This window comes from Colias philodice, chromosome 6 (assembly GCF_061535455.1).
Source record: "Colias philodice isolate Cphi_HAF_F1 chromosome 6, ilColPhil1 Martin Lab GWU primary, whole genome shotgun sequence".
Lineage (NCBI taxonomy): Eukaryota > Metazoa > Arthropoda > Insecta > Lepidoptera > Pieridae > Colias > Colias philodice.
Genome location: NC_143091.1, coordinates 9,297,092 through 9,322,151, shown reverse-complemented (window position 1 = coordinate 9,322,151; position 25,060 = coordinate 9,297,092). Strand labels below are relative to the sequence as shown.

General features: G+C 33.3%; 1 protein-coding gene across 3 annotated transcripts; it reads left to right on the top strand.

Moving 5' to 3' along the window:
- The first annotated feature begins 2,974 nt into the window (after positions 1-2,974).
- Positions 2,975-25,019, top strand: Shark (SH2 ankyrin repeat kinase). Of its 3 annotated transcripts, XM_089696662.1 has the most exons (16): positions 2,975-3,227; positions 3,760-3,856; positions 3,945-4,021; positions 4,099-4,307; positions 6,631-6,829; positions 7,153-7,293; positions 7,475-7,580; positions 7,675-7,904; positions 8,269-8,409; positions 8,735-9,050; positions 9,361-9,590; positions 10,048-10,244; positions 10,794-11,019; positions 22,551-23,035; positions 23,259-23,550; positions 23,582-25,019. In XM_089696662.1, exons 1-14 carry the CDS (start codon positions 3,192-3,194, stop codon positions 22,752-22,754), a joined length of 2,409 nt encoding a protein of 802 aa, XP_089552788.1. In that variant the 5' UTR covers positions 2,975-3,191; the 3' UTR covers positions 22,755-23,035; positions 23,259-23,550; positions 23,582-25,019. The 3 variants fall into 3 exon arrangements, with proteins under 3 accessions (XP_089552788.1, XP_089552787.1, XP_089552789.1); XM_089696661.1 differs by having other exon boundaries at positions 23,259-25,019; XM_089696663.1 differs by lacking the exon at positions 2,975-3,227 and adding an exon at positions 3,481-3,565 and having other exon boundaries at positions 23,259-25,019.
- Positions 25,020-25,060: the final 41 nt, after the last annotated feature.

Here is a 25,060-nt window from a genome sequence, read left to right as displayed (position 1 = left end):
TCTATATATTCATACATAACTATTAATTCCTAATCATTTATTCCACAGTCCACTGCTTTTGAAGAATTTAATATTTCACCTTCGGCCGCTTAAAGTTGTAGGTCAACAGGAAAAGCCTTATAAGATATTATAGGTAATGCATACAAATTTTACGCAATTATTCACTCAATTAGATTCGGTTGATATCAATTCGTACTGTATGGTTAATCTAGCTCCAATTACGGAATTCAATATTTTCTTGTTCAATCGGGACTTTCCCATAACGTTCCCATATACCTAGTCGATTAATTACTATCGATTTTGTTATTTTGTTGTTTCTAACTATCTAAACTATTATAAAATCCATCATTCTCTATCTATATGTATATGATCTACATTATCTACCTATAGCAACTGAATTTGGTACTTCCGCCACAGGTGTTTCATATTTTGCGTCTTTTTGCTTTATATCCTGGAAACAAATAAATAATCATTTTCATTGCTGAAGACGGGACTATAAATAAGTTCGTCGATAATAATTTACGACTTATGTACAGACTACGGCCCCTGGTCATTTTTATTAAATTTTTTACAACTTCCATGACTCTATTTTTGGTTTTAACGAACCGGCGCGTTTTTTCTATTACATTACTCATTTAAGCACAACTGTTTACAATTTGCGATTTGCATTAGTTACGGAATTGCGGTGACTCACCGTATCTGTTAGATATATCGAATTGCGACTAACAATCTCACACATGAAAATCATCTTTACCTTCAAAAGAATTTGGTATATTTTTGAATGAAAAAATTAAAAACAGTTAAATTTGGCAGCAGTTTTTATGCTATAGATGTTTTTCATTGAGAGAACTGAGTGTCGAGTGATTACCTCATCGTGATTCGTGGCTACTGTTTGGGTTTTTGCTCCGGCCCATTCGTCGGAATTGTATTACATCTTGATCGCCTTGTTTAATTCGTTTTTTAATATTGCAAGCGCCTTTAAGGTCGTGCAGTTTCCTCATCTATTGATAATGTAACCTTATAATTGAGTAGGTAAATTACATAGAGTACACTTTGATATTTAATTGCTTCATTAAACATTGATTAAATTTTTATTTCTATTAAGTATAATATTTGAAATCGCACATATCATGTTAGCCGCTGGAGTCAGGCCGCTGGTGATCGGTCGTTATGGAACGGTCGTCTCTTTGGGGGAGGCCTATGTCCTGCAGTTGGACGTCTTAAAAGGCTGGAACGGAACGGAACGGATATCATGTTAACAATGGGTAACATATTTAAGTGTACATAATCGTTTAAATCCGAATTTCCAGATATGTTCCGATATTAATATTAGGTATATCACACTGAAGATCGCTTGCTAATGAAACTACATATATGTAATATTGTAGCAAGATTGGTCTTGTACCTACGATAATGTACCTATTAAAGATTGAACCGGGAAGCATATTATGTTACTCAATCTAATTTAAAGTGTTTATTTTTTATTTATTACTCGATATTATAAAGTAACAAATATAGCCAGAGACTTAATAAGTGTCATCGACCGCGTGGTGGTAGAAAGTGGTGACTCACACATTCAGGTCCAGGCTGCCTTGACGATTCGTGTTACGACTTACGAGGCAACTCAGGGCCGGCTTGTGTATGCAGACTATTAGGCGACAGTCTAGATTATGGTCTAAATCTACAGGAGACTATGGACTGGGAAACGAGTAAGGATTGAGCGTATAAGCCGCGTAAATCAATGCAAAACCATTGCAAAACATGTAATATTGGAAATGTTCAAATATATAATTTAAAAAATCATATTTTTCATGATTTGGCCTTATCCTTGTTCAATTTAAGTAAATATTCTTACAAAATATATCCTAGTGGTAGGTAGGTACACCTACATAGATTATGTTTACGGCTTACGCATTGCTGTATTCCCCGTTCGAAATGTAATGTCAAGAATCCAGAATTTTCTACGCAGACAGGTTAAAGGCAGACGGTCGGAGAATGAAAGTAAATAAACATTGCATTGCATTCGTGAGGTAAACAAACCTGAGACTGGTTTTACTAAGCTCGATCTCGTTAGACAACTAGCAGTACATTTATAGTTAATACTTTCTAAATATCTGTTGAAACGTTTAATCGAAGTATTTGTGTCATACGGCCACAGGTTTTCCGAAGTAGAGTATTTATTAGGACTTAGAAGTTATTTTTGTCATATAAGTGAACTGCCCAAACTAAACTAATTACCCTCTGCCTGGTAAAACAGATCATAGTAGGTATTGACTTTTGATATGATTTTAAAATACATATTATATTTTCCATTAAATTACGTACCATATACATACCTAATTAAACTAAAAAAAATGCTGAGGTTTTATTATGCAGCTGCAGGCGGTACCTCAGTCCTCATCCAGGCTACTTGCTCTGTGATCTGTGGCTCGGTCCTGACTGAATTCATAAGCAATTTAGGTACACCGCGCGTGATAATAATATAATTATTATTGTCGTCCTTGTTTGCGATACACAATTTTTCTTATATCGAATTTGTAAAATTCGTTCCGTAGTTTTTAAGTTTATCTGTAACCAAGGTGTAATTAGTAATTACTAATTATTCCATTCGATCCATTTTTAGGGATAGGTATTCTATTTCTTAGTATCTAGTTGAATAGACAATAGTAGGCACATATATTATGTACTTTTTATAGATAATATTCTAATGGGTAGTGGGTACCTATACACAAGATATAACGTGAATCGTGAATCGTAATTTAGTAATTATTAGATTGAAATCATTTTATAATAATTTGTATTTAATTAAGTACATAAAGCCTTCATTTAACAAAATACGTAGTATATTATTATTAGTCTGTGAAAATACTATAACGATGTAGATTGTAGAGTTGTCAGAGAATGCGATTACTTATGGCATTGCTGAACTGAACTGAGTATACTGGTGATTCATTTCTCGGAATTGACCTTGCTATGAGTCATTCGCTGGAAGGCAGAGTTGGGGATACCGCGCCTGTCTGCCGGTTGCTTGCTAGACACAGTTCGCTACAAGCGCTTTTAATAAAAATTTATCTGGTTTATCTATTAAATCATGAAAAATGTGGATTGCCAAAAAGAGGTGGAAAAATAAATAGTGTGAAGTTATAAATATTTGGAATATAAATTCAGTGCTTTTTCTGAAGTTGGATAACATGATAACAACCATGACGTCATTCATATTATTAAAGGTAATATAAATATAATTTATATGATGAATAATTAGTTTAACATTTTAAATGTTTTTATGAAACTATTCATCATGAAATATCGCAAAAAAAATTAAATAGATCCTTATTTGACTACCGTAATTGTTTGACATTTGACGTTTACAAATGTTATTATACGATAAAAACGAAAACAACTACAGCAATCGGTTGTCTCTTTCAAACTCAACTGAATGTTCTTTGGAGTAAGAAGGATGGTAGTTCCTACTAATTCATTCATAAATCAGTAGTATTGTCAAACAAGAATGCAATAGGTTAGAAAGAAATAGAATAAATATTTTCTAAAAATCAAGTATCCAAAGGTACATTGTAACAAAAACTTGTTTTTAAGTTAAACTTTTAATATTGGAGATCATGAAATAATACGATTTTAGTGCAGAATAAAGTGAAAAAATATTAGTGCTTGTAAAGTTATGGCATAAACTCGGCTTTGTTGTAAACTGCGTTCATCAGCTGTGATTTGTGACATTCGTAAAGATTATTTATAACATTTCAGACAAACTCATTTTTATTGAGGATGAATAGGGAGGATAATGTAAACTGGTTTCATGGGAAGATATCTCGAGAAACTGCTGAGAAACTTTTAAAAGAAGGTGAGTACTAATAAATAGACCAGCGGCGCTTTTGTTGCATGTTGTAATGTTTTTCAAATATTATACAATTACATATATGTTTTTGCAGAGGGCGAAGATGGTGTTTTCTTGGTTCGCGAGAGCAATACATCACCAGGAGACTATGTGCTATCGGTATTACATCAGGTAAATACAATAAAATCGAAAAATGTTTGATACACACAATCCAAACTTTGTCTTACATTTTCATGGTTCTTTTACAGGGTGAGGTTGTGCATTATCAAATAAGAAGGCACGGAGAAGATGCATTCTTTTCTATTGAAGAGCATACCACAGTACATGGATTGGATACATTGATACAGCATTACCGAGGTGACTCCAATGGCTTAGTGACTCGTCTTTCAGTAGTATGCAAGGGACAAGCACCTCCGCATGAATCAAGAACTCAGGGAACAACAAATCTTTTACACAGGTCAGTTCAGTATGTATAAATGGTTGATATTATTTATTCTGTTTATTTAGAGAATTCTGTGTACCCAGTAATAAATCTATGAATAAACGAAATGTGACTATAAAGACAATAATCAATTTATGTTTACATAATGGTTGAATCAATGTCTAATAAGACTTTAATTGGCGTTGATAATATTAAATTAAAAATAATTCTGCTGTTCAAATAATAATGGCACTAAACATTACACACAATTATTTCAATATTTGTTAATTTCTTAAAATGAATATATGTATAGTGCCAGAGAACAAGTTAGAAAAAAAACAAGTTTTAAATATCTCAAATTATCTCATATCAATCACCAGTGATAATAATTTTTGTACATAAAAACTGCACAACAAAAAAGAATTGATATGATAAAACTATTTAAAATTCCATATGTTTGATATTCATTATCATTCAAGTCATGTATTGGTAATCAAAGACAACAATAATTGCATCATGTCCTTACAAATATGACACCTGCATGAACACACTATGAATAAATTGCTAGTCTACAAGTTATTTTAGTGTCCATAAAATTTGTCATGTTTGACCTCGCTGTGTTTTGATCAAACTAAAATTTTCATATGTTTTGTGTCTCGTTAACCTGTAACCACTTGCCTGTGTTGAATTTGGATACAGAAATAGAGTATGTTACTGTAAAGATGGTGACAATTATGTCAAACAGTTTTTTATTTGATTGAGAAGATTCTGAGTTAATTGTAAGAAAATACATATTATAAACAACAAGAAAAATTATTTAAAGTAGATTAATCAGAATAATCTATCAATATGCATTATTATAGTTATTAACTTATTAATAAAACAAAACCAAAACTGATTTTAAAATATAAATAAACATTCAATATTTCAATAGGTCAATATTTTATCATCAATAAAGAAGCTAAAAGAATGTGAAGTAGGAAGTTCTATTAAGGCATGATCTGTTCAAATTGCCCTTAATTTTTGATGTCATGTAACACTTGTCTTACAATGGTTTTGATTGTGAGTACAATCTCAATGATAAATATATTTTTCAATGGAATATTACAGACTATAAATGGTTTCAGTTTCACAATTATCCGATATCTGTATAATAGGCACTAGCCAGGTTATTGACCCAACATTTTTGCTTGCAACATATAATGTACTGTAAACACTGACAAGTTTATTGTTGATTTCCTGCTCAGTGCATGTTCAATAAATATTGAGAGAAGGACACTTGGACTTGTTCACAAATAGCTATGACATTTATCACTGCCTCTCCACTTTAATCCTATTAAGGCGAGGGCTTTCTGAATAATATAGAGATGGTTATTTATTATTCTACTAATGACTTTAATTTGGCTATTGTACATTAATAATAACTACTGCATGCATTAGATCCAGTATAGATTAGTTGCAGGCAGTTTAATAGTTATGTTAAATCATAGTTAAATACAGATTGTATGGCTTAAAAATTATGTTGTACTTGTTCAAGTGTAAATATATAAATTGCTCTAATCATTAAAATAAATTAAATAATTATATTAAATTTTACCTTAACATGCAGATTTGTAGTTATGTATTTGAATATGCTTTACATAAAATATTATTCAAACACTATTTGAGGTATTTGAATTCTATTAATTGCAAATAATATTATGCTAACTACCATAGATATCTACTAACTATGCTATTCATCTCTATTGACTAGTGACTTCATAGTATAAAAACATTTGAATGTTTGGTTGCTTAATGAGACTTGTAAACAAAACTATCAGTGAGGTGTGTTATTGTAATGAATCATTAACATAAACATTGTATTCATCATCGCCCAACATGCTGGCTATGTTGTTGCTACGACACTGAACATTCTCAAGATATGAGCAATGTGTACACAGTAAAACAAACATTATTAATTAATAAGTAAATAATATGTTCAATATATTGATTTTTAGATTGGAATAACATTCTCTTACAATAAAAATAATTAATTGTGACTCATCTGACATCTGAATGAATAAAGTTTCAGTACCTTTGAATGGTTCCCAAAACACTGTACAATAAATCGTTTAATTTATTTACTTAAGAGATTTTTATTATTACATATTTAAATACACAGATGCAATATTATTATTATATTGCTTTCAATATTTTTTTGTTATTGCAACAGCCCCATAAAATTATTAATGAAACAGTATGTGTTCCCAAACTGTTAAGCTTTTACAGTAGTAAGTAGGTAGAATTCTCCTTTAAAAATATACCCTACATTACTTTACGCGCATTTATGAGTTGCTAAAATGCCTAGTGTCTCTTTCAGGGCTACAGAGGCAGGTGATTTCAATGTGGTGTCACAGTTGCTCGCATGTGGCTACCGTAACCGAGATGCAAAGAACCAAGATGGACAAACCGCAGTGCACATTGCAGCAAGAACAGGCCATGATAATATACTTGCCAAACTGATTGAGAGTGGAGCTACGGTCAATGTGCGAGACTCGTTGGGATTCACGCCTTTGCACGTAAGTATTTGAAGTTTGATTCTTAAATTTAGTTCTAGAAAATACAAAACAGTAGAAATCTAAGCTAATTTTACATTTATCTCACAGTAACTCTATATAAAAATTAGGGTTTTTTAATAACAGTGTTAAGAATTATTTTATAATTGTTATTTGTAAATAATTGAGATTGGCTCTGTTTGATATGAAAAGCAAAATTTTTATGGTCTTTAAGTAGGGTAGCAATATGGCAGAACATCTCCTGATAGAGATATAATAGCAAATAATCAAAAACCGAAACCAATTTTACCCTTCAAAATTAACAAAACCATAATTTTCGTTTCCAGTACACTTGCCAATATAACTTACCAAGCACAACAGAGTTGTTGATCACATACGGCTACGCAAACTATCAGATGCGGCACGCGCCCACCGGTAAAGTGCCGCTACATGATGCTGCTCAGAGAGGACATATCGAATGTATCAAGGTATTTGTTGTAAAATTATATTTGTTAGCAGAAATCATAATATTTATCTTGTCTACTTTTTTCTTCTTCTTAAATAAGTACTTAATATTATTTTTAATGACTAACTTTAGTAGATAAAATAATACTTTTCACAAAAACTGAAAATGTTATTATACTTTACCGTCTAAATTTATTTTTTTAGGTTTTACTAAAACTCAAAGCACCAGCACACCCAAGAACACTAGCTCAAGAGACCCCTGCTCAATTAGCCAAACAATATGGACACACTGAATGCTATCAGTTGCTCAGTAAGTGTAACTTTATATTAAAGTTTATTTTTGTTCAAATTTTTAAATGACCATTATTTAATTAAAATTATTAATAATTTTAATATGATTACAGAAAACCACAAACCAGAGCCCGCGAACACTACAAAAAGCCAATGGTACCACGGGACACTGAATCGTGAGGAAGCAGTAAAGATTCTAGAAGAATATTGTAGACAGCACAACTTACGTGATAAAGCGTCAGATGGTGTGTTCTTAGTGCGGTACAGTGAGCGACATACTGGGGCGTATGTGCTCACTATGTACAGCGAGAATACACCGTATAACTTCATTATTAGGAAAGAGGTTGGTGTGCATGTAAAATATTTTGTGATCACCAGAGTTCATAAAGAAATTCATTCACTATTATAGAATATTAAAATTAATGAGTTGCAATTTTTTATAAAATATGTAGTTGTATCATTTTTCAATCGTTATATTTTTTTAAATAACTGTTATTATCATTGGCTCATATCAGCCAAAAAAAATATATTGAACTCTTTTAGCCTTACATATGATACCTAACTTACAATTTCTTCAACTTTAAAAATAAGACATGTTTTCCAATTGTGGTACAGATCTTGCGAAATTTATCTATCTAGCAAGCTTCTTATTTTTTTTAGTTTTTTAATTCCTTAGTATCGATTTAATAATAATGTTCCACTTTCAGGGTGATTGGCTATTTATCGATGATGGTCCATACCTAGAATCGTTAGAGCGTCTTATAGAACACTATGGGAGTGTGCCCGACGGCTTGCCCACGAGACTCACCGCGCCAGTACCGCCTAAACCTAAACCACCCTTGCCTGAGGTATGTATTGTACTAGTTTTATATTAATATGAGATAAAATGTATATTATGTTGTTTACCTTGTCATTTAGTCATACTAAAAATTAATTTGGCTATAGAAAAACACGAAGAAAAATAGAAGAGATTGTCCTTTTATCATATTTTGATTAAAACTTTCACTTTATAGATTTTCTAAAAAAAAACAAAAAAAAAATAGAAAGAAGTTTCACGTCTATCACGTGTGCTCGGCATACACGCTCTTTTTTTTATCTATCGCGTCTATTTTCTGATCTAGAATGCGTTTATTTATTTTCAGTTTATGTTTATTCATCAATTACCTCTTTCAGTTTTCAACGATGCCACGTACAAAGAAACACTCGCCAAGCCGAGTTAACACAAACCAGTCATTATCCTTAGTCAAGAACGATATATTAAATAAGAATGCCACATCTCCGATAAACAACAACAACGCATCAACGTTTGAGCTTCTAACAAGAAATTTGTCTTTTTCTACCGATTTCAACAATGATTCCATGAATAATAATGATGAAGCTGACGCAGATACATATAAAGTTCCAGTGAATAATAGTGCAGTGACAACTTTAGCGGAGAACTATAATGAAATATCAATTAATTCGGACGGTCAGCTGTCTACTTTGCAAGGTTAGTACTTGTTAGTAGTGTGTTTAGTGTTAGTTTAGTACATATTTTCATATTGCGCTTGTGTAGTGTCTGAATAAGTGTGCGTTGTGACGTCGTAATTTCTGCGCATCATGAAAAGTCTATCTGTCTCTCTCGCGCTTACACATGATGAGTATGAAGGAGACAGTGATTGACTCTAGTAAAAGTGTTTTTTTTTTTCATTCGTTCATTAACGTGCGTCAGTGAATAGATGTATTCTTATTACGTATTTGGAGGTAACTTTTAAATGTCTTTTAATGTAATACATAATAAATTCGAGATCATCCCGCAGAATTCATACCATTCAGCGAGCTTACCCTCGGTGCGGTACTGGGCGAAGGCGAGTTCGGTTCAGTACTTCGTGCTGTGTACAACGCGCCTGACCAACCACCTGTACAAGTGGCCGTGAAGACGTTACACTTGCAACACACGGACTCGAATAAACGAGAGTTTCTGGCGGAAGCGAAGCTTATGATGGCGTTGAGGCATCGCTGTATTGTTCGCCTGATTGGGGTGTCTTTGGTGAGTACTGATGATATCGTAAGGTTTAAGTGATTGTTTTGTTAATACAGTCCAACAAATTGAAATCCATTATTTAAGTAATACTACACACGTGGTACAGTGGACGTCCAATGGCTGACGACGACGACGACGACGACGACACACGTAGTAGACTAGCATAACGCCTTGCGGTGCGAACATATAAATCTCATGATATTGTGCTTGTTATGCACCGTTTTTGCCATATTTCAACCTTCTTTTGGTTATTGTGACAAAAATAGCCAAATTCTTTGTAAAAATATCAAAATGTTACTTTTGTAAAGTTACTCACACATTCATAACATGCACATTGAATAAATACATATATGTAAGTCTATAAGGTTTATATTCTATGTGGGTCTGTACCTACAATTTACTGTCTATGACCTGAAATAAATATAAAAACAAATTTATTAACCGAAACTATCCCTTCCTCCAGGGCCCTCCCCTCGCGATGGTGCAAGAGCTAGTGCCACTGGGCTCTCTACTTGAGTATTTAGTGCGGCATGCAGAATCCACAGCGGGCTGCGAGTTGCGGCTGTGGGCGTGCCAAGTGGCGGCCGGCATGCGGTACCTTGAGCGGCGACGCTTTGTGCACAGGGATCTTGCTGCAAGGAACATATTGTTGGCTAGCAGGTGGGTTCTATTGTGATGTATGTGTGAAGTTTGTGTGTTTGGGGACGAAATGATGTTGGTCCTTCGAACCGGATTGTATTTTGTTAAGATTGTAATTTTTCGGGTATTTAGGAGAAACATTGTTGGTCCTTCGAGACGGATTGTATTTTTTTAATGGTAACTTTTTTGTGTATGTGTGAATGATTGTCGATTGCAAATTGTAGATGTCGAATTCAATGTATAATTGAAGAATATTTATAATGCGATACTGGCAGTTCTGTTCTGGTGGAAATATTTTTCAAACGTTGATTGTCGATATTGTACCAAAAAAATTTTCCACTATATTTATATACATACAGTTTCATGAAATTAGTTGAAAAGGTTTATTGCAGCTTCATTACAACGTAGTCGTTAATGCAACTTGCCGCAGTCATGCCGCAAAGCTTTCTTAAATATATTCCATCAATTTGTATGCGTTGTACAAATTTTAATTTGAGTTTGTCATAAACAAAACAAAGAAAATTTGTTGTTTTAATGAATAAATTCTATATTATTTGCAATTATCCCCAGGCACCAAGTAAAAATCAGCGACTTCGGACTATCCCGCGCACTATCCACCGACAGCTCGTACTACAAGGCCAGTCGCGGCGGCAAGTGGCCGATCAAGTGGTACGCGCCCGAGTCGTACAACTACGGCACGTTCAGCCACGCCAGCGACGTGTGGAGCTACGGGGTCACGCTGTGGGAGATGTTCTCCTATGGGAAACAGCCGTATGGAGATATGAGGGGCACTGAGGTGAGGATATTGATAGTAAATTATATGTCATACAGCTACAAAAGACTAGTCGTCGATTAACATAGGTGTTCCGCAGGGATCTATCTTAGGACCGTTTTTGTTCTTAGTGTATATTAATGACCTACCATATTATTTGCAGGATATGTGTGAAATAGTACTGTTTGCAGATGATACCTCATTAATATTTAATGTGGATAGACATGACACAAATGTTGACGAAGTAAACTCTGCTCTTTTACGCATATCCAATTGGTTCAATGCTAATAATTTATTATTAAATGCAAAAAAAACATATTGTGTAGAATTTATCCTTCCAAATGTAAAAAAGGTAAAAAGGGGTATTATTTTAAACGGGGAGGTATTATACCCTGTGGATTCTACTGTTTTTCTTGGTTTGACACTAGATGAGAAGCTACAATGGGGGCCCCATGTTGCCACCACCGCTGCTAAGCTTAGTTCAGCTGCATATGCAGTTCGAAGAATAAGGCATCTCACCGATGAAGACACGGCTAGATTGGTTTATTTTAGCTACTTTCATAGCATTATGTCCTATGGAATTCTGCTATGGGGCAGGGCTGCAGATATAGAAACTATATTTATATTACAGAAAAGAGCCATACGCTCTATATAATATAATTTACGTGCTCACTAAGAGATCTCTTTAAGAATACTGGTATCCTCACTGTACCATCACAGTATATATTTAATAACATTTTATATATACACAAAAATGCAGACTTACACACAAGAGTAGGAGATAGACACTGTTATGGCACAAGGAACAGAAATAAAATTGAAATGCCATTTTATCGGTTAGCGAAAGTTAAAAACTCATTTATGGGCCAAGGTATACTTTTTTACAACAGAATTCCTCATAGTATCAAAGAGTTTAGTAGTGCTAAATTTAAAAATTATGTAAAAAACGTATTAGTTCAGAGAGCCTATTACAGCATTAAGGTTGATGTTCCGACCGTCCCTCCATACATTTTTGATTACCTCTAAACACTTAACACAGACACTATTTCTTTAAAACTAATCATTTTATCACTTCTCTATAATGAAATGTGTGCGCGTTCGACCTTTTTAATCAATAATTTACAATATTTACTTAGAAAAACAACAGTAAAATACCGGAAAAATTTGACACTTCTACAGTAGTGTGCGTGACTTTTGCCAAGCGAAACACGACATAAAGCACGACATCTAGCGCATAGACTATATACTTATTACAGATCTAGCGCGTCAATGTCTAAACGAAAGGCGATGTTTAGACATTGACGCGCTAGATGTCGTGCATTCGCGTTCGTTATCTTATGCATAATGAGCATAATTCTAATAAATCAAAGTTCTGTGTAAAAATTGAGTAATTTCATTTCCAATCGTTCAAAGAAAATAACAATAAAATAAAATAAAACTAATGACCTTAGAAACTATGTTTTTTTTTATTTATTAGGTACTCATTATTGTTCGTCCGTCGTAGGTCTGTAAACTGTATTGTACACTGAAGGTAAATGGTACTGTAGGTACTTTAGTTCGGCGTCGTCGCTCGTCGGCTTGATATAAAATTACATTCTTGATTTCATTGACACGCGCTATGATTTGCGCGCGGAATTTCTTGTGTTGTGAATTTATTTTTGTATGCTATGCATTTTAATTGATTCAAATTGCAATGTTTCTCTAGTATGCATTTGAGACTATATTGTAAATTGTAATAATTGATCGTGGGTATAGTAATTAATTATTCTAATAACGCAATTAGTAATATATGTATTTTCGGTGGGATTCAAAACAAAAAATTGGCCCGTGATTTTTATGAAATTTCACCACATTGCAAATCACATCAATCATAGTTCATACACATGTATGACGAAAGTGATTAGTATTGTGGCTAACATTGACTCATCAGTTCATCACTGAAACCAGTGATAAATCAGTACCTATATCATATTGTGTTTGAATATTTTTAAACAATGATATAAGTATACAATTATTATAAATCGGTAAACTATCAAAGTAATCACAAACTTGCAAACATTGGTAAAATGTCCAGTAGTTTATGAGCCTATTCATTACAATCAAACAAACAAACAAAGTTTTCCTCTTTATAATATTAGTGTAGACAAACACTATGAATACGATCACGAATGCAAATTCGGGGATTTTCTAATTATTGCTAAATAATAATTGAATTCGTTTTGAAATACTCTATAATTTTTAGTGTATAAATAGACATTTATAATGTGGTGCTCATTTTTTTTGTACTGCTAACGCTATTGTAGGTACCTATTTTCGTTGTTTTATTTCAAGTGAACACGGCCATACAATTTTGTCACGAGCCGCCTATGATTGTAGGTACTTTTGTTAGGCTCCTTCGTCGTCCGCGTCGGCTCGAAAGTTCTTGATTTCATTGTCACGCGCTATGATTTGCGCGCGGATTTTCTTGTGTTGTGAATTTATTTTTGTATTATTATTATTTTTTATTTTTTTTTTATTTTATTGATTCAAATTAAATATTTCACTAGTATGCATTTGAGACTATATTGTAGGGGAGAGTGGGGTAATTGCGAACACTTAAGGGAGAATTGAAATAGAACAAAACCATACCAAGTTACGAATACTATTTATTGCCAAAAGTTTACTTAAACTAATCAATCTTCTGTTCTCATACTTAACGTAGATATATTTTCAAAATAAAATCAACTAGTATCAAAAAAACAAAACCCTTGTATCCGGGATTACCCCACAGCACGTGGGGTAAGTACGGACACAGTGTGGGGTAATCTCGGATGCGTTGGGGTCATAACGAACGTGGTCTAACTCCTACAAAAATCACAGAGAAAACCCTTTGAAGTGCTTTCACCACTTGTGCAGTTTTCGTGGGCCCACAACCTACATTTGTGACATTCAATCCAGTCTTCACCTGGAGGATCTTCATACTTTTCGGCACAAATCAGACAATAATACTCTTTCTCCGTCGTAGCTCCTTTATCGACTTTCTTCTTTTTGCGTGGTACATTCCTCTTTTGCTTCTCAATTTCATAATTCTCATCTGCAAATGCTCTAAGATTTTTCACTCCTTTTTTTCCTTTATTTGTATTTACGGTCTTTTCAGTTTCTTTTATCTGCTCTTTATATTTCTTTTTTTGTTCTTTTTCCTCAAGACTGTCTTTCATCGGAGTGCTCGTTATTACAGTAGAATGTTTTTTTCTGGAAGTTTGTTTACTCTTTTGTTGTGGCATTATGGGAACATTAACAATATTTGTAAGTGGAATGGATTCATTTAAGTTAACCAAAGGTGTGGCTGGTCTTTGCTGCTCAATTGATGTTGGTAATATTTGTGAATCAGGGGTCACTGCTCTTTGTAAAATGCTGGGATTTTCCAGTGATGATGTTGCTGCATCTACAAACTGTTCATCAAATTTAGTTGTATCTATGGGCCAAATACCAGCTGCGCGGAATCCGTTTGCTGCTTTCTCTATATTGCTGATGCGGTTAAAAGCCTTCGTAAAAAGTTCTACGACCTCATACTGTGTAATTTTTCGGCCCACATTTGAAGCCATGTATAAGTCGCATTCTCTATTATAAGCAGTCTTAATGGGTCCGAAATATGTTAAGTCGTCGTGGCATCTAAAAATAGATATAGTAAGTAAGTATACATATTTATAACACAACAGTTAAGAGTCTGTTAAAACAATATTTTAGGTTAGGTACAAGGAAACAAAAACTACCGCAGTTAACCGGTGGAAACAAATATTTTAAATAAAAGATAAAAATCAATCTATGTAGGGGTAATTGCGGACGTTCGAGATTGCCCCATCTTAGTCGTCCGTCATTAGCCGATTCACAGAAATATCCAGAACTATTTTTTTATTTGAGGTTAGAATCGAGTGATGCAAGTGCTGAGTACTTTAAAACCTTATCTAATTACATGTCGATATACATAAAAGATACCAGATTCCTATGTCATTAATGCCATAATATACAACTTTTCAAAATTACACTAAAATTAGATGAAATTGTAGAAAAAAACTCAATTTTACATACCTTGCAAAGTGTGCGCAGCCTCACTCTCCTACTCACAGTCCGGCACTACGTTCGAACTCGACTCGCGATTGAAGCATTGAGAATATCTGCTATCCTTTTCTAACACACCTAAACTGATGTGTCCGGCATTACCCGCCGTCCGTGATTACCCCACCCTCCCCTATTATGTATAATTTATCGTAGGTATAGTTATTCTTATAACGCAGTTATATTTTCGGTGGGACAATTTGACCCGTGATTTTTCTGAAATATCACCACGTTGCAAATCACATCAATCATACACACGTATGACGAAAGTATAGTGGCTATAATTGACTCATCAGTTCATCACTGAAACCAGTGATAAATCAGTATATCATATTTTATTGTGTTTGAATATTTTTTAAACAACGATATATACAATATTATTATAAATCGGTAAACTACCAAAGTACTTCCGAATTTTCAGACAGACAAACAAGTAGTTTGAACACGCAGTTTTCTTATACTAGTAGCAAAAATCAAAACCATAATATTATGTTTACCTACTATATTTTACTAAAAGTCGAGTGCGTCGAAATCGTAAATAATAATATGTTTTTCACCTTCCTGGTTATTTTCCCATAGTAAATAGTGTTTTAGGTTTGTTGTTGTAGGTAGGAATAATAATAATTATTCTTACATGTTGGTTATGAAATGTATATTGAAATAATTTACTTTTACAAATCATTAGTGATATGAGTTTTGAGTGAAAATGCTTGGATCAGCATAATATTATATGGTACTTCAAATACATGTTTTGATAAAAAAAACAATAGTGTAATAAAATAAAACTGCGTTTTATTGTAATCAATGTTGACAATTTTAAATTCCAAAATTATTGATCAATAAAATAGTTTACACCAACAAATATAACTTTTATTTTTATAACAATCGTTCATAATATAAACCGTAGCAGGTGGCGTTTTGAAGTTGAAGTTCTAGTCTACTCATACAGAAAAATGGAAAACTTGTTTTTTTTGTAAACAATTTATTACTCATGTTGTTTGGCAACTCGAAGCGTGGTCGTCCGTCGTAGGTACTTTTGTTCGGCGTCGCGTCGTCGTCCGCGTCGGCTTGATATAAAACATTCTTGATTTCATTGACACGCGCTATGATTTGCGCGCGGAATTTCTTGTGTTGTGAATTTATTTTTGTATGCTATGCATTTTAATTGAATCAAATTGCAATATTTCTCTAGTATGCATTTGAGACTATATTGTAATAATTGATCGTGGGTAGGTATAGTAATTAATTATTCTAATAACGCAATTATATTTTCGGTGGGATTCAAAACAAAAAATTGGCCCGTGATTTTTATGAAATTTCACCACATTGCAAATTATATATTATACAATTACAATTACAATTATTATAAATCGGTAAACTATCAAAGTAATTACAAACTTGCAAAATATGCTTTTCCGAATTTTCAGACAGACACACAATTTTATTAGTTTGTTTTAGCAAAGTAGGTACCTATACCTATACGCTTACGTCGCGCGTCGCGTCGTCGAAAACGGTGCGCCCAGAAACAAACATACCTAATTCAGTTACAATCCTTTTTTTGTTCCGTAATTTATTGTATTTATTCTAATACGATTTTTTTTATTCGTCGGCCAGTTCTACTAGGTATAAAAAGATAAAATTGAAATATAATTATTGTAGCGACAGCCATATTATGTTACTATGTTTTCGTAAATATGTTTTTCACCTTCCTGGTTATTTTCACATAATCTTATCTTCTTATATATAAAAATGAATCGCAAAATGTGTTGGTAAGCGCATAACTCGAGAACGGCTGAACCGATTTCGATCATTCTTTTTTTATTATATTCCTTGAAGTACGAGGATGGTTTTTATGTAGAGAAAACGTAAATATTATGTACCACGGGCGAAGCCGGGGCGGACCGCTAGTATATATATATAAATGAATCGCAAAATGTGTTGGTAAGCGCATAACTCGAGAACGGCTGAACCGATTTCGATAATTCTTTTTTTATTATATTCCTTGAAGTACGAGGATGGTTCTTATGTAGAGAAAACGTAAACATGTACCACGGGCGAAGCCGGGGCGGACCGCTAGTCTAATATAAAAATGAATCGCAAAATGTGTTGGTAAGCGCATAACTCGAGAACGGCTGAACCGATTTCGATAATTCTTTTTTTATTATATCCCTTGAAGTACGAGGATGGTTCTTATAGCTAGAGACCTAGTTAGTTTAGTTTTAGTGCAGTGGCAGTGTAAATGTTGTTGTTGAGGTTATGTAAATTTAACACTTTAGTTAACTACCAAGATATAAAGAAATGAGGATAGGACACAATAACTATTGGTTGAGGTATTTATAAACTCATAATATACTTTTAAAAAAATCACGTTTTAATAAATTTCTAGAATTAAATTAGAACAGCTGATTCAAAATAGCCTAAAAAAAATTAATAATAATAATTACGCTTCACAGCAAGAAGAAATGTACCATATGTACCCGCACAAAGTCGATATTGTGTTGCCTACCGTTCGACTCAATGGCTAGGGTTGTAACTACCTTTAATAATTATTACCAAACTAATAAACCGAGTGATGCGAAATAACCATAATTCTTTTAGAGTTTGATAAAATGATCAGGCAGGTATTTTCTTTAATCCTCTGAATTCTCGGTTACTAAATTGTATCGTTGAAATTATTAATTAATAATAGCAATTGTTTTGAATGTACATAATATGAATAAATGATTACATCATAATAGTAATAATCACAATTGTTTTATTTCCCATTTGTTGCAACCCTAGCATATTTTCATGTAGCAGCAGAAGTAGAGATTGTCTAATCTAAAAATGAACGCCCCTCCACTGTGTTTACGCTCACATTCAAAGTACGTGTATAGACGCAATACACACAAATTGGTCTGCCTCATTGGTCGTTCAGTCCTCCAGTCCTGTCCATGCCCGAACGACAGGACCAGTTGGCCAACTAGTGCATAAATGACGCGATGCACGACAGAACGGACGTGTCATTCCGTACATAGCGCACTCTCCCCGCCATACAATGCTAGGCACCTGAACTGATCGCCCGATTAGTTGACAAATCAGTGCGCGAAAGTCAAAGTTTGCAGTAGAATCGCCGCGCGCACACATATAAAAGTGGTTCAATAATTATTTGTCCTCACACATTGAAACAATTAAGTTTAGTGGAAGGGCGTTCATTTTTAGATTAGACAATCTCTACCTACACTGGCGGCGCGGCGGCATCGTGCGACATCAAAGGCATTGCCTTACTAGGTAAGTTTATAATGACTCATTTCTTTTATTATATAATTTACGTTTTACTTTTACAGAATCCGATTCAATGGATTATGAAGACGAGTCACACAACGCCATACGATAGTGATGATGAATGAACATTTCAATAAATGCATGCGTGTTTTTTTATGTTGTTTTGTAATTGTTAATTGTTTCTTAAATAAAGAAATAAACTAAATATTTAAATGATGATTTGTTATTTGCAACACAACTTTATATTTGAGATTCTTTACAAATGTATATTTAGTTTTGTATCATCAAATTTATAAATTTTATTCCATAGTTTTCAAAATTAAATGTAAATGACCATAAAAACATTAATAAAGTAAATCATTGATGTAAGGTCAGGGAACGTAATACATATATACATCTGACCATGTAGAAGCTAAGTCTTGTTGACTGCTGAAGTCTGTAAAGTTTTGTTGTCTGCTGAAGTCTGTACGCAATGAAAATGTCTGCCGTTTCGAAAATAAGTTTTTAAGACCCTAATAAATAAAATATATGAATGGCAGATCTGGTCAAATACTTTCAAAATTGTATTTTTTTCAGCACTTTCATAAGTGTCTGCCAGAATGTTATCCGCGTGATAATGGTCTGCCATTGTTATTTTCCGATAGTAATAATAATCTATTTTCAAATATCAAAATGGCAGACGTGGTCAAATGGTTTCAAAGTTCGCCAAAAATTTCCACCTGTCTTACCTAAGCGCGCGCCCCGTCCACCACTCTGGGCTTAGTGACTCCTCATCTCATGTGTAGTAGGTATAGGGGAATCAACACACAAAAATCCAGGTCTGGTCAAATACATACAGGTAGCTTTGCGCTAGCTCTCTAGCTATTACTTCTTATGGAGAGAAAACGTAAACATGTACCACGGGCGAAGCCGGGGCGGACCGCTAGTAAATAATAAAATAATAAATAGTGTATTAGATTTGTTATTGTATCTTGTATACCTACGAATAATTATTCTTACGTCTTGTTGGGAAATGTTCAAATACCTACCTATTGAAATAATTTACTGTTACAAATCATTAGTGTTATTAGTTTTGAGTGAATAGGCATGGATCAGAAATTCAGAATATAATATGCTACTAACTACTCAAATACATACATGTTTACACAACAAACACCACTGACCTCTATAACTATAAGTTATAGAGGTCAGTGACCGTCAGTGACAAACACTATGGATACCTACGCTCGCGAATGCAAATTCGGTGATTTACTAATTATTGATACCTAGTCATTGAATTCGTTTTGAAATAGCCTGTACTTTGTAATTTTTAGTGTTATAGACATTTATAAAATGTGGTGCTCATTTTTTTTTGTAATAAATTATCCTGCTACGCTATTGTATTTTCGTTGTTTTATTTCAAGTGAACACCCATACAATTTTGTCACGAGCCGCCTCTGGCCTCTGGGTGAAATCAACCAGTCAAATGATTTTTGTTCTAATTGTATTTTGGTAGTAGTTTGTTTAGAATTTACATTACCATTGTTTAATTTTTATTTTGTATTTGCAGTAAAATAAAAAGATGAAAAACTTCATTAGGTATATTGTACGACACCTCACTCTGAATCGCGCTAGCGAAATTTTTTCGTTACAGAGCACATATACAACTTTCGGACAATCTTCATTGAGGCCGGCCGGCAAATCGAGTATGTCGAAAAACTTCACTTATTCGATGGAGGTATTCTACCTTCCTTCCTCCACAGTTGTGGGACCCCGACGTGCATTGAACACGCAGCTTTCTGATACTAGTAGCTAAAATCAAAACCACAGATATGTCTGTGATCAAAACCATAATAATATTTTTACCTATTATTTTACTAAAAGTCGAGTGCATCGAAATCGTAAATATGTTTTTCACCTTCCTGGTTTTTTTTCCATAGTAAATAGTGTTTTTGATTTGTTGTTGTATGAATAATTATTCTTACTTGTTGGTTATGAAATGTATATTGAAATAATTTACTTTTACAAATCATTAGTGATATTAGTTTTGAGTGAAAATGCTTGGATCAGCATAATATCATATTTGCTACTTCAAATACATGTTTTGATAAAAAAAAAAAACAATAGTGTAATGTAGGTAATAAAATAAAACTGCGTTTTATTGTAGGTAATCAATTTTGACATTATTTATTTCCCAAAATTACAATAAAATAGTTTACGCCAACAAATATAACTTTTATTTTTATAACAATCCTACTTCCTACTAATGCGAAAGTTTGTGAGGATGTGTATGTGTGTGTTTCACGCAAATACTACTGAACCGATTACAATGAAATTTAGCACACATATAGAACGTAACTTGGACACATTGAATAGGTTTTATCCCGGAAACCCCACGGGAACGGGAACTATACGGGTTTTTTTTTGAAAATGCGGGCGGAAAGCTAATCGTTCATAATAATATAAACCGTAGCAGGTGGCGTTTTGAAGTTTTGTCTACCCATACAGAAAAATGAAAACCACAGGAGATTGCCCAAGTGACTATGGCACTTGGTATCGCAATCAAACTTATTGTGTCAAGATGAAATATAGCTCAATTTAAAGCTTGATGTTAGTACTTTTAGATATGATTAAAGTTTTTATGTAAATAAGCCGCAGTTCGCGACAATAAAAATAAAACAATAGTTTTATTCAACACTTCAAAAAACTACTTAATCGAGTTTAAACTAACGATGAACGTTAAGTTTTACATTTATTACATAGGTAATATTTTAATTTACAAGACAAATGTGAAAAGTAAATCGTAATTTAAACATTATTTCAAAATAACATCGAACAATGCGTCGAACACATTCATTTGACATTTCAAATAGAAACTATGACATATGACGTTTGCAAGAGAGATAGATATAGGTATGTGTCAAAACAAAACTTTTACTTTTATTTCTATTTATTCGGTATAATTACAACTTAATAGTGATAAATATGATCATTATAAATACAAATAGGAATTAACAATATCACGAACACGTGACACAACTAGTATTTTACCGATTCCATACGTAGTCATACATGTTTCAAAAGAAAAACTTTTACTTTTACTATTATTTCAATTTATCCGGTTTAATTAAGACTTAATATTGATACATATGATCATTATAAATACAAATAGGAATTAACAATATAACGAATACGTGGCACAACTAAAATTTTACCGATACCACCCGTGGTCATTCTCCTTTGTGGGTCATTTGTAACAGGATGGCGGTTCTACAGCGAAAAAAGAAAAATGATGGTCAGAACGCTGATACCGGATACCTTAAGATACTGTAATATAAAATATTACTAGATTAGATAAAATATTATAGGTAGTATCTTCACCGTGTGTGACGCGCTTTACATTCACGCCATCTAGAGTTAAATCTTTATCATTTTTGTATACGTCTGTGTGTGTAAACGACCCTGTATGCAATGACAGATGTTAAAACGCATAATTTTACCGAATTGGGTGGATTTTAAGGCAATGATATAACATATTTCAATAAAATATAATATTCAGTAACCGCCATGACTATTCCTAGGTTTGATGACTATTCCAATTACGCAAAAACTCAAATAAACTAGAAATGTAGAATTCAGCGCCATCTAGCGGGATATTGGCTGGGAACAGATCGTAGCAATCACCTTAAGGAATATATGGAAGATAAAAACCCATGGAGGGTTGTCGCGTAAAAACCACAGGACAGTTCTCTGGCATAATATTATGATAATATACAGTTACATATTTTGTAAAATTAAATTGTAATACTGATATGTTTTAAAAGAGCAACTATGGAGTTTCTTGCCGGTTCTTCTCCATAGATACTGCTTTCCGAATCGGTGGTAAATGTAAAAAATATGTATTGACGTTTCAAAAGTGCTTCTCAAAGAAGTCTAATTGAATAAATAAATGTTTGAGTTTGAGTTTAGTCAAAGTTTGTTAGTTTGTCCATGGTCATTTTAATACAATTGATTTACAAAAGCTTCATTATATCCTTTTTTATTGTTCCATGAGCAAAAACTAATAGAAGTGTTTTCCAATTTCAGTATTTCATCAGAAATTGTGATAATTATTAGTATTTATATGTGTAGAGAATAGCCTCTCATGAGATATTTCAAACTAAATGCAAAGTGTATAGAACTTTCTCGATCACACTCACATTTAAATTCTTTTCCAGGTGATACAGCTAGTAGAGAGCGGCGAGCGGCTCGAGCGGCCGGACAACTGTCCCGACGAGATCTACCAAGTGATGCTAGACTGCTGGGCGTACACGCCCGACGTGCGGCCCACGTTCAGCAAACTCGTCGATGTATTTTCTCAACACCCGGACTACGTGAACATCAGCCAGATGGCGCTAGACAACGATGACGTCACCGTCTGACATCTAGCTCCCTCTAGCGCGCTCTGGTTGATACGCGCTGTGCAGCGGGTGTTGTGCCTCACTTGTGGAGACGATATCGATGCGGCCTACGTGTAAGGAATGTTCTAGAAGTGGTCGATGTATACTCGCAACACCCGGACTATGTGAACATCAGCCAGATGGCGCTCGATAACAATGACGTCACCGTCTGACATCGGGCGCCCACCTACAATGCGGCCTATGCATAAGAAATGTTCTAGAAGGCGATGGTAAGTTGGAATATCGATGACGTAGTTAGAATAGTTTATCTATACTAATATTATAAAGCTGAAGAGTTTGTTTGTTTGTTTGTTTGTTTGTTTGTTTGAACGCGCTAATCTCGGGAACTACTGGTCCGATTTAAAAAATTCTTTCGGTGTTAGAAAGCTCATTTATCGAGGAAGGTTATAGGGTATATAATATATATCATCACGCTACGACCAATAGGAGCTGAGCCACGGGGGTGAAACCGCGGGGAGCAGCTAGTTGCTATATAATATGTAAGGAGTGAAAATTTAGTGATTTTGTAGTAGTTGGTATATGTATTAATGGAGTAGAAAAGTTGTTACAGTAGGAACGCTTCGGTTTATGTTGAGACAGGACTAATTTTGATAGCCGGTGCTCGATAATGATGACGTCAACGCCTAACATCTAGCGCCCAGTTAGTAGTATATAGATTATATTTCATGATTTGACGTCATAATATACAAGCCAAGGGCTACTTGTAGAGCATTTCTCGTATACTGTAGGGTGGGTATTGCAATAATTATTAAATTACGTGTTAGAAAAAAATGTTAAATCAATTGGAGATATCAATGAAGAACTAAGCAAAGTTATGTGAATGGTGATTTAGGTATTTTTGTCTAGAGACCGAAACAAGTAAAAATACGTAGCGCTCGACCGCCGTTCAACCCCCTCTAGATTTTTATAAGTCATGTATCAATGAAAATTTTTTACGTGATTTATGTGTAGAAAACAAAATACTTGTAAAATGTGTCTTTGTATTGTGTAGGGTGAGTTTAAAAAGTTACTATGTAGTTAGAAAAATTATATCAATAGGAATGCTTTGGTTATTGTAGATGGCGCTGATATCATTTAGATGTAAATTTATAATGGCTTTTTATAAGATTTGACCAAAACCATGATTGGTGAAAATATGATTTTAAAAACTAGATCTAATGTATACATGTAATAAATATGGTTCAAATTAAATAAAATTTATTAGGCCTCTTGACAAGAAAAAGGATATTTGCTTTTTATGCTAAAATGAATTTTTTGCATTTTCTTTTTTGGTATTGTAGTTTGTTGTTATTCATTATTATTTCATGGTAACTAACTGTGACGTCGTTTTTATTCACATTGCCAATTTCTTGCATTTCTTATTTACGCTATACTTCATAAGTTTCTCAAACATGACACAATTTATCAATGTTCTATCTATGATCTAAAAATCTCGTAATATAGGTGTGTGAGTGTGTTGTATGCCTTTATGTGCCTGAGCCTGACTGTATTAAAATAGAAATAATTTAATTTTAAGATATTATTGTACAAAATATGGTTTATGGACTTCCAACTAAATATCAGTAAGCAATAAGTTTTAATGACACATAAATATCCTTTAGTAGGCTTATTTATTATACAAATTTTAAATGCATTTTAAACGTTTTTAGATATCGCAATTTTTATTTATATGATACTTGTACAAAATATTGTGTTTTATACGAAATATATTTTTTCTATTCAAATGTTTAATATTCTGGCATTTTAATTTTCGCCTATACAGATCATATTATGTACTAAATGTTAGGTTGTTAATGCTTTTAGTATTAAACTAGTAAGTAATGAAACCATTTGATACAATGTGTACATTCCTTTTTTGTAGTTTGTAGCAAAATAAATTATGGATTAACTCATATATTTATTATACATTTAATACAATACAAAGTCAATGTTATTTTTAATTAATGAACGATTATTTCTCATGAATGCATATATTTTAACCATTTGTAATTTAATATTGAATGCCATACTACTGTGTTATATTCCTGCGATCGCCAGGTTGTGTTATTTGTGTACAAAATTTTAATCGTAGTTACCCAAATTCTCTGTTTATTTAAAGAATTTATATTAAATTCTATTTTACGAGTCTGATTTAGTATTTTTAATTATTTTAACAGATTATATCAATTTTGTTAAGTGAAATGTGATAACGGTATTTATGACGATTTAATAAAATGTATTCCATAATTCGTTGTTTTATTATCAACTAGCGGTCCGCCCCGGCTTCG